The sequence below is a fragment of the Lissotriton vulgaris genome, chromosome 2_1 (genome assembly GCF_964263255.1).
Source record: "Lissotriton vulgaris chromosome 2_1, aLisVul1.2, whole genome shotgun sequence".
NCBI lineage: Eukaryota > Metazoa > Chordata > Amphibia > Caudata > Salamandridae > Lissotriton > Lissotriton vulgaris.
This window is the reverse complement of record NC_141687.1, coordinates 758,084,881-758,096,340: the sequence shown is the minus strand read 5'-3', so window position 1 is coordinate 758,096,340 and position 11,460 is coordinate 758,084,881. Positions and strand designations below refer to the sequence as shown.

Genomic DNA, 11,460 nt, shown 5'->3' with positions numbered 1-11,460 from the left:
AGATGGCAAGAGTACGCAGAGCTTGGGTATCTACAGTTACAAATGCATGGCCATATCATGTTACTGAAATTGGAATGTCCAAACTGGTTGCATATTATTGTAATACATAAAATATGTACACAGAAAAACAATAATAATGATGTATAAAAAAAATAAAACCACTAGCCAAGGGGGTGAATATTTAAAGACATCAATACTATAACAGCGGTTATCTGGATAGGGCACTGGCTAATGCTCACGCTTCTGGGAACTTTTGGAGGAAACTAGTCCTATCCCGTTTAGGCAGGATCTGCTTGCACAAAATATTCCTACTGCCCCCATTACTATATTAACTCAACACCATACCGCTGGTACTCAAACATTGTTTCGTCCGTGAGCTTGCATCATCACTCAGGATTTGATTTGGAACCAGTGCACAAATAGGGTGGCCTTATCCAAGTTATGTTTGCACATTGTGGTAGGAGACCTACTACATATCCATGCAGCTCAAATGGGTGACCCTAACTTCACCCCTTACTCCTGAGCTGCAATGTCTTACACCCTCCCTTGGAAACACTTTTATTACAGAACTCTTATTTGGCACCAGGAACCTTCCCAGTGGGGTATCTTGTCTACCGATGGCTGCTCGGAACGGCTGGTGTAGACGTCTTCAAAGGGCTAACATACAATATATACTTCAACTCCTGAGCTCCCTATTGGGACCCTGCATAGGTATCACTGACCCCGGAGGAAATCAAGATATCTGTGTGGATCAGAGCTAACGTTACGCAGACTGAGCAACTGTATGAATCCCTATAACTTTCAAAGAATTGCTACAAGAGAACCAGGACCACCCTCTCCACCGGTCACTTTTTGACAAATTATTATTATTTATAAGGCGCACAGCTACCAGGAGGGGTTTCCCGTGCCAAGCAGAGTAAGCAAGAAAGAAAAAGGTCCGAAGAAAGGCTAATTTAAGAACAACCAGGTTTTCAGACTCTTGTGGAAGGCGAGCAAAGAGGTCTCAGCTCGCAAGGAGACTGGTAAGGAATTCCATGTGGTCGGTCCCTGGATAAGCCACTGATCGGCCTCTCATAGGGGTTCATCTGATTTTTGGAACAATGAACAGGATTTGCTGAGCAAAGCGCAGGACGGAAGATGACGCTGCATCAAATCCTGCTGATATTTTGGGGGCAAACTGTTTTAATTCTATACATATAACACAGCCTTAAATTTCACCTGATTCGACACCGTCAACCAGTTTGAGTCTGGTAGACACCCTGAGACAGAGGAAAACAGACAGCCGAAAAAGAAGTCTTGCTGCTGCGTTTTGCACCAGCTGCAGCCTCTAGATGGTCGTCTTATCTGCTCCCAGATAGAGGACATTACCGTAATCCAGTCTTGAAATAACAAGAGCCTAGACCACAGTTCTCTGGGTTGAGAGAGGAATCAGCCATTGAACCTTCTTCAACCACCGCAAGACTGCAAAACAGGTGGATGAAACCTTAACCACTTGTCGTTTTATCGATAGATGTTCATCTATAATGAAACCAGGTTACGAACACTGTTCAGTGCCACACAGTTCAATGCCACCTTAGCACATGTAATCAGATGCATTAGGGGTCACTCCTGTGAAGACCCTGAGGCAGAACATACACTACAGATTCTGACCTGGGGTGGTGCTTCCCATGTGGTGTTTCACCTCTACGGATCTCTCCGATCTGTTTACTCAGAAAACGTTATGCTCCTAGACCTGGTTGAGAATATGATATATGTACAACATTAACAGACAGTGACTGAGCAAACACTTCTACACACGAGAAGAACTTCAAGAAGTGCCTGCCTGAGATTTCTACAATTTAGTTACCGTCATTGCACATATTTATCCCCAGCTAAACGGCATGAAATATTTCCCTTTATGGTCATGTATGGTTATTGGGAAATTCTGGGTCACAATTATAGATTTATTTACCACCTGGACGGGTAAACGACATTTATTAGTCTGCCTCGTGGGCCTTATGCCTTGGCCTAAACATGCCAGAATAACTTGTAAATGCAATGATTTAACGTTGCTGTTGGCTTAATGAGCTAGTACTTACATGCTGTTTATGAACCGTAACGTGCTTTACTTGAAATTAAAGAAATTAAAAATGTCATAAATGCTGGGGAAAGGAAAAAAGTACGTTTTATAAAAACGAGTTTTATAATGTTAAAAAATATAATCTTGGGACACACCGGACGTGCCCCAAGACCCCAAGACCAAGCATAAAAGTGCAAACTGAGTGTAACTGGGAAGGGAAGTGGAGTCCAGCCCTTACAGGTTGACAGAAACGGAGGAACTGTGTACGGAATACAGGAGACACAAGTGGGTAGGGTAGGCAATGGAAAGCAAGGCTATCTATGCTGAGGGAGGCACGCAGACAGTTCCGGTAGCAAGTAAGACGTTTTTAGTTCCACCACAAGGTGGTGCAATTCCAATATGTTAATAATGTATGGAGCCAAAAGGGAGTGATAATTTTCTCAAAAACATAATCTGTATCATTAACATCAAGATCGGGCATGTATGGAAATTAGAAGAAACAGAAAATAAATATACAAAATATGACCTTTAATACTGTACAGTGCTGTAAGGAAGTCACTTATTTGTTTACACCGAAATGTTTCTACTAGTAACTCTTGAAGAAAAGTACAGTGACAAATAAAAATAGGAAATTCCATACATAAATATTTATTTGGCTACATCCAGGTAACTTGCAGGTTTTCAGAAGGTTGTTATCCGGATGAATGAACCGTAATGAAAAATACTGCTCCGTAATAGTAGGAAATTCTTTTGCCTACGTAAGGTCTCTTAAACTGGGAAAATTATTCTCCAATGTCACCGCAAGTTTTTTGTCAGCTTCATGCACAACCTTTATGAAACTCTCCACCTACAACAACAAAAAATAACAAAAATGAGTTACATTCAGTACAGGATCAACTGCATTGTTTCAATCTTAAAAACTTTTTTCATAAACATTATGTAAGATTAGTAGGGCACTTGGATGCTTTACAATATTTCTGATTTTGATTCTCCTAATTGCAAATCTTATATTTAAAAGCTATGTCGGACGCAATGACGTTCACCACTTAAGGTCGAAAAACTAACAGAATCCACACCTTAACATACCGTAGTTTGATCAGCAGATTACAAAAAGTTCTGAAAACAACGCAGAAATGAGTAAATGGCATAGAACTAGGAAAGGCATGACACTGCTTCAGCAGAAACACCTTAATCATTCAGCAGCAGCATGTAGAACTTGCCATCTCCAAGAGGTTCCCTTGCGTATTTTCGCTTAGTGTACGAATTTCCAAAACTCCGACACTTTCTATGCCAAATCAAGCAATTTTTAAGAAAGTAAGGACCTTGGAAGGGATCATGGAATCCGAACCGTCTCTTTCATGCCTTCTTCACCATATGAATTCTACATCACATCTTTCAACATCAAGAATGTACCCCACATGGCCACTATCGCGTTGGTGCCATCATGCCTACAGTACACAATTGTACTATTTTCTTGCGGGCCTTGCAAATGCAGAGATGCTAATGAATCCAGAATACTGCAACCAGGTATCCCCCAATGTACATGGACAGCCTCATCTTTGCAACCCCAACAGCTCTCCAATGGCTGTCCATGGCCAGACAAAGCTTATTCAAGACTTTCTGCATCAATCCATACTTGGTGTTGGACCTTACGTCCTCCAACTACATCCACAACAATATCAAAAGCAAGACTCCTGAACATTTCCCCTTAAAAAATATGGACAATTCTTACTCTGTAGAGGCAACCAGACTCTGGAGCTCGCTCCAAGCAAGAAGAAGGATCTTTCATGACCAGCATGAAGTCTAAAGGGCGGAAGAGAGAGCTGGATGCCCGGATCATTCACAGTGAACAGTTTTATGTACTCTTAAGCCTGACATCGTCTACCGTACTCTTCTTTGCTGCACGGTGTGAATAAAGAGTTACACAACCATCAGGGCATGATTGGGTGCCAAGGTTCCGCAGCCCAGCCCAGTTGCCTAGTCTGACCACTTTCTTGTGAAATTGTATCTTACGATTAGTGACCTTCCCTTTAAACCGTTAGATAGAGTTGTTTTTAAACAACCTTGAAAAAAACTAAAGCTTGAAGACTTCCACCGCCTTCTTGTTGAAAATCCGCTTGGTCCCCTCAATGAGGTGGAATCCGGCTATGATCTTTTTTGTGCATGGATTAGCTGGGCTTTAGATGCTCTGATCCCCGCCACATGGAGCAAATGTCCCTCCTCAGAACCAAGCCCATGGTACGATAGTAACTTGTTACCGCTAAAAAAAGCATGTAAACAAGCGGAACGGGACTGGCGAAAAACTTACGAAGCAGGGAAAAAGACCGCATACCTCACTACAGTTAAAAGCTACCATAGAGCCATTTGTAGGGCCAGTGCGGCCTACTACTCTAACAAGTTTAAAAACAGCTCTAATGCGTCGAAACTGATCTTCAAAGTTCCTAAAGACCTGACCGTGAAAAGAGCTCCCACAGCTGAAATATGTTCAGAGTCTCATTGTGAAGATCTAGCGGCCTTCTTCCTCGAAAAAGTTCAGGCTATCTATCATTCTTTTCCTTGCTCTATCCCTTCGAGTGAGGCTCCGAGAACCAAACTTTCCACGAATGTGGTTCTTTCGACTCTCCCTTGCCTGTTGGAGGAGGTGTTTAATAAGTTGGCCACTAAAGTAAAATCTGGGTCTCCTGTTGACCCTCTTAGACCGGTGCAGTTTAGGGAACCATCTATTCTTTGCCTCCCGCCTGTGCGCCAGCTCATTAACCTGTCCTTTTCTTCAGGCACTGTTCCAATTAAATGGAAACAAGCTTTTGTCACCCCGATCCTAAAGAAACCCACGTTGGACCCCCTCAAATTGGAGAATTATCGACCAATCTCTTTGCTCCCATGGGTTGCAGAGGCCCATGTCAATGGTATACTGTTGGGACATCTACAGTGGGCAAAAATTCTGGATCCCTCCCAGAATGGCTTCCGTGCTGGCCACAGCACCGAGACAGCTTTACTCTCGATGACGGAACATCTGTGGTCTGTGCTTGATTCTGGTCAAACTGCGGCACTGGTGTTACTTGACCTCAGTGCCGCGTTTGACACGGTTTCACACTCGATCTTGCTGCAACGTCTGGAACAGGCTGGTGTCTTTGGTACAGCACTGGACTGGTTTGTTATTGTAAATAAACGAGCTTGCCTGCGCAGGAGGAAACCGGAGAGGTGTTCCTGCATCGAGTGCTCTAATTGTGATCGGTGCAAAACGTGAGGTAGTCAGGTAGACAAAAGTTCTGGCTATTTCCACACGTCACTCATGACAACCCTTTACGGCTCACCACTTTCAAATCTCACCAGCCGCCACTGCTTCTATGAACCGGGGTTCCAGATATTCCACATATGTTGCTGGTTTCAAACGAAAAGTAGAAAGACAACTTTTTATTAGACTTCCAATTCACTAATAATAGAAAATAATAGTGAGATGTGTAAAGTGCATGGCTACTTCGAACCCAGCGCCAAGGTCCTGACTCCCTGGGATTGAGTGCGCCACTGAAAATCATATCAACAGCTCAAGCTGAATACAAAGGGGCAGATTTACAAGCCCCTTGCGCCACTTTTGCATCCCTTTCCCCGTGTTAAAAGTGACGCAAAAGTAGCGCAAGGGGCTTGTAAATCTGCCCAAGTTTTTAACTTCTTCGGAAATCAGATTGCGATGGTGCCTGACAGACGGAAGGGAAATGAGAATTCCTAACTTTGGGCACTAGGTAGTTAAAAGAGCTGCCCCCAATGCCACTCTCTTTGGGGGATGCTAGCCATCTGAGGTTCCATGAAGGGAGTTAAGGGTTAATAAAGGAATGCAAATAACGAGGGCCCTGATTCGTGCTGGCCTTGTAGAAGCAGCACAAGGCTTTGAAGCAAAGGCTCTACTTCAGCGGAAACCGGTGCAGCTTGGAGAGCACGCGGCCTCCATGGATGCACGATTATTAAATCCGTCACTGTGTATGCTGAAGGCAGCTCTCTGAATAATTAGTAAGCGCATGACTGAAAATATTGGTTAGTGCTTTTCTTGCTTTATATAATTCTGAATGTTCGAAGTGTTCCCATACTTCTGTTGAAACATGCATCAGTACTAAATACAGTGAGGTAGTGTGGCTCACTGGTTAGAGGCGGCAGACCCGAGAGCAGAGGACGGCCCGGGACCAGGGTTCGATTCCCGGCGCGGCAGGTTTCTGGACCAGGGACAGCGGACTCGATAATTCTCTCGCCTCGGTGCCCACTCTGATCAGCGATCACACTCGGCATCTCTTGGCATTAGCTTGCCTCATCTTCACTAACGGCCCCACCAGACCGCCGGGGATGCCTGGTCTCACCCTGGAGATACCCATTAAGGGACCATCTCTCAGGGAAGCGAGGAAGGGTTTCGCAGCGGTCGAAGCGCCTTGGGACCCTCCGGGTAAGTAGTGTGCTATATAAATGCCTATACATACATACATACATACATCTCTGGAAAGTGTTTTGTTAGAAGTGCCCATTAAATTAGTATTACTGACTGAACGCTTGCTTAACGTGACTTCACCCAATTCAAGGTATCACTCATTGTAGCAACCTCAAAAGAATGGTTGGAAGACCCATTAGTTTCTGAATCGGAGATTGACAAATTAAGAAAAGTCTTTTTTGCACGTGCATTAACCGATTTAACTCTTTCAATGACCACTTCCAGATGAAAACAACAAATACAATAAAATAGGGCTGGCCCTGTTTATAGCAATGCTTAGTCAGACAACGCATGCCAGTTCCTTGCGCTACCAGGTGTAAAATAACCATTACTTACGGCAGTGCCATAGAGAGGAAGAAGGTTTCGAATTGCACAAGAGCACTTTTGTTCATTTAAATGTTCTTGGTTCAGTCCCTCCAAAATGCTCTCCTGCAAAAAAAATAAAGAAAATAGAGTAGTAAACTTGGCAGAGGTCATAAAACAAGATGCATCATATAACTCAAAATCTGGTTATCTAACAAATAGTTCAGTGATACCAAAATGTTGCAACAGCACAGACCCCCTAAAAGGAGAAATAGGAGTACTATTAAATGTCACCCACAAAATGAGTCACAAGAAACAAAGCAAAAATGCTCAAGCATGACATGGAATAAAATACATATACACCATATGGTGTCAAATCAAATCAAATCAAAAACCAACTTTATTCGGTTTTAAGATAAAACCATAAAAGTTACACATTTCCATATTACAAATAAAACATATAATTCAAAGGAAATAACCCATTAAAAAGATATATACACACAAAAGAAGAGGGAACAAATGCCCAATGGCTAAAAATCATCTACATAAGATGGTGACGGAGATTGCCTACCATCGTCAAGGAGGAACTAACTATCCATACAAGTCCTAAGTCTCAATGTGGATTTCAAGAAACCCACTATAAAAAGTATACAATCTGGTTTCAAAAGCTGTAAGTAAAAAAGAGCTGACAAACCGAATAAAATTCAACTTTTTTTAAAAGGGGGTGTAAAAAAAATGTCTACGAGGTACTTTATAAAATCTACAGAAAAACATAATGTGTAGCAAATCCTGTGGATACATACCGTCGAAGTTACAGGATGCTAACACCTGACCTCTGCAGCTCCCTTTTGGAACAGTAAGTAATAAATGGAAAAAATCCAGTCGAAACCTGGACAATAGAAAATGCTCATAGGTCGACAGTGGCCCCAAAAGATATGGCTCTATAGAAGGGGTTGTTTTAAGCATCACAAATTTACGGACACTCGATTTTCCAATTTCTAACTCATCTCTTTCAAACTTTTTCAAGCTAATAAAAGTTTTCTTTACAAACTACACTTCTTTCAGAGTGATAGAATCAGGTTTTATAAAGAGATCCGGACGCCCCAGCTCTGCAAAACAACTCTTGAATTATTTCAGCCATGGAATACATAACAAGTGATCAGGACTTATGCTCTCCCTTAAGATCTGATGGTTAAGAGCTAAGTCTTTATTTAACCAACATTTGAGCCAAAACACCAGGGGGCGCGAAGCCAGTATGTCGCATAAATACGGCATCCCCATTTCTTCATGGACCACCAAATTTGGTGTTCCACTAGGCTGCCCTAAGAGACGTTTTAAAAAGGTGTTCTCCACCACCTGCAGGGCATCTGGGGCTTTAAACCCCAAATTTCACTCCCATAGCTGGCAGTAGCAACACTTTTAGTCTGGTATATTTTCAACATCACCGCAATTGGGCGCTTACCCATCTTAGCAGCAAAGTTGAAAATAGCAGCATTCACCCTTGTAACCTCCCCCTTTTTTGCTGTATAAGGGCCCCCCCAAGTTAAGGCAATCATCCACTAAAACCACCAGTTAAGACAAAATGTATGTCTTAGGCACTTTCTCCTTACCCACTTTAAAAGGATACTGCGTCTTAGACCAAGTCCCGACCTGCAAAATATAGGATTTGGGGTTGTTAATTGCCGAATCACGGGATCCATAAAACTCAGAAAGGTGTCAAGAAGAGACTGAAGTCCCCTAGCAGTTATGGCAATGAGGACGGCATTGTCCGCATAGAGCAGGACGGGTAAACCTCGTCGCCCCACGTATGGGAAGTCGGCCCCTGTATTTACCAAAGTTTTATCCACATCATTAATATATATATTGAATAAAAAACCGGCCAAAATACATCCCTGCCGAACCCCCCTCTCCATTCTAAAATCCCTTGATACATGGAGATCCAGAGCATATCTGGTGTTAACCTTGGTGGCCCCGTGCAAATCCTCCAGGAAATTAACCAGGTTGTCCTCCACACCCATGGACCTCATGGATTGCCACAGCTTCGCCCGATTAACGCAGTCAAAAGCAGAGGAAATATCCACGAAGGTCATGTAGATCTTACCTGGGTGAGCAATTGTATACTTCCCTAAGATCATATATAAATTAAGGCATTGGGCCAGAGTCGAATGTTCTGGACGAAACCCATATTGTATCTGGGAAATGTTCTTGAACTCCTCTGCCTAGGAAGATAATCTTTCCAATAACACCCCCTCACCACAACCTTTACCATGGAATTAAGAAGGGCGATCGGTCTATAGCACAAGGTGCTATTACGACCGCCCTTCTTAAAAACCGGCACAATAGTTGAGGTGGCCCAAGAAGCCGGACATCAATCCTTGGCTGCCGCGTTAAGCACAGCCACCAGTACCAGAGCCCAGAAAAGTGAGTTTGATTTAAAAAGGTCTGGTGGGATACCGTCCGGGCTGGGAGCTTTATTACATATCAACCCTAAAATCCCTGCCTCGACCTCCTTCTGCCCAAAAGCCACGGGCGGTGTTATTAGCCCTACCATGGTATTGTAATTGATCTATAGGGCACTAAAAGATGGATTTAAAATGGGCCACCCATTCGTCCTCAATTATATGGGCAACTAATTCTCCATCCCTGTCCTTCTCGAACAATGGGCGATTAACAATGCCCCAGAATCTCGAACTGTTCCCTAAGGTACTTGGCTCCAATAAGTCTCTTCAAGTCTCCTCCTTCAATTTCCCCTTACGGGTGGCCAAAGCCCATTTATACTCAATTCGACGGACACAAATTAAGGGTTGGTTTCTTGGGATAACTTTTTAGGAAAAAAATTCTTATACATTGCATGGTTGGTATGCAGATTCCCGCTGAAGATTCTCCTTAGGATTATTACCCTTGGGAGTGACTACTATAAATTGTACAACTACGATACAGTCCCTAATGGTCACAGGATTTTGACAGTTGAGTTTGCTATCTACTTGTTCAGAAGCATCCAACTTCCGGAACAATTATCTGTACATAGGAGTCTGTAGTGTGTATATATAGGAAATTCGGAAATGGTTTCATTGGTGGTATTTTGTTCCTGGGTGGAGTGGCCTTCGTTAGGGCAGTATATCTGGCAGGTCCTGATGAAGGTGGCATCACATTTCCCAGCCACCTAAACGAGTCGACCATTGTTTTTAGACCATCCTGAATTTGTGCTGTTGTTGTCTTTGGTCTTTCCAACTACGTTACCACTCTGTAGTTGGGTCCCCAGATATTTTATGTATGTGATGGTTTGTCTGGTTGTGTGTGAGTTGTCTTTGAATGATTGTTGTGAAATTGGATTGTTTTTCTCTACTGGGTTTGTTAATTAGTTATAAATACTGTGTTGTGTTTTGTATTTTGAATCTATGTTGAAAATGAAAATGAGTATTTAAAAAAAACATGTATAATCAGTGAATAATAATTTTTGATAAAAGAAATGAAATAAAAAATATATTTTTACTAAATTTTGTTAGATTTATTGTAAGTGGTTCACTTATTTGGATAGGATGCTCACTTAATGTAGGTGGATTAAATCCATTAAAAGGAATTTAGGTCTTTAGGGAGCTCATTGTGCTGTGTTTGTACACGTTTCCCCCTCTTCTCCCTGACCGCTAATTTGCCTTTCAGAGGGGGTCCCCCCCTTTCTTTGCAATAACTTTTAAGGCTTCCTTCAGTTTTCTCGCGTCCCTAGAGCAAGAAGGGTCAAACCATCTAGGATCAGTTGACACTGTCCTATGTGAGGGAGCGCTTAAAAATTCCCCAACCTTGGTGCTAATAACATCAAAAGCACTAAGAACGCCCCCTGGAGAGGAGCCAGGTGAAACACAAAATGCTAATTCAGTTGCACAGGAGACTTTTACTTCACCATAGAAAGTGTCCAGGGATATCTGTGACCATTTTAGGCGGCGCTTTCCATCCGAAAGTCTTAACAGGCCCGGTACTACCACCATATCTTGTGTTAGCAACAACCTACCTCCCATGTACACACAGAGGGGGTTGTGGTGTGGTCGCTAAAAGAGCTATACACAATTGTGAACCCGCAAAATTCAAACTGAAAGCCGGATAAAATCAAAATATGATCAAAAAAGGATCCCAAACCTCGCCCTTTAAAAAAAGGGACAGAATATATACTAAGGGGGGGGCGGATAGAGACATTAGTGACATCAAGTCAAATTCGTTGAGCGAATTGGTCAATGCGTCCCACTGGGTAGAATGCTCAAAATGGAATCCCCGCATCCTTGCACATCCCAGCTCATCCATACGTACATATTTAGGGTTTACACAGGGGTGAACATTAAAATCACCCACCACCATAAGTTTATGCACCACGAAGCCGCAGGACTGCCTTATATAACAACCCAGCTGGGCAATCTTACAGTCTCCCTGTGCGCTTATCGCATTTTAAAAATTAATAATGTCCTCCCCAAATCCCAGCCGCCCTCGCCTCAGTGCGCGAGCTATCGTCCCATCTCACTTATTAATACAGAGCTGAAACTGTATGCCACAATCCTCACTCAACGCCTCAGACCCCATTTACATACGTTGGTCCATCCTGATCAATGCGGGTTCATGCCCTCACGGGGTACCAGGCATT

At 42.9% G+C, this 11,460-nt stretch overlaps 1 protein-coding gene across 2 annotated transcripts in view; it reads right to left on the bottom strand.

The window, feature by feature from the left end:
- Positions 1 to 2,566: 2,566 nt before the first annotated feature.
- SAAL1 (serum amyloid A like 1) overlaps positions 2,567 to 11,460 on the bottom strand; it is a 266,162-nt gene continuing 257,268 nt past the window's right edge. For both annotated transcript variants that reach the window (XM_086956068.1, XM_086956067.1), the window contains 2 exons: positions 6,867 to 6,959; positions 2,567 to 2,906 (listed from right to left, as the gene is read on the bottom strand). In XM_086956068.1, coding sequence (XP_086812194.1) covers positions 2,814 to 2,906; positions 6,867 to 6,959 — 186 coding nt within the window. In that variant the 3' untranslated portion in view covers positions 2,567 to 2,813. The remainder of the gene's footprint in view (positions 2,907 to 6,866; positions 6,960 to 11,460) is intronic.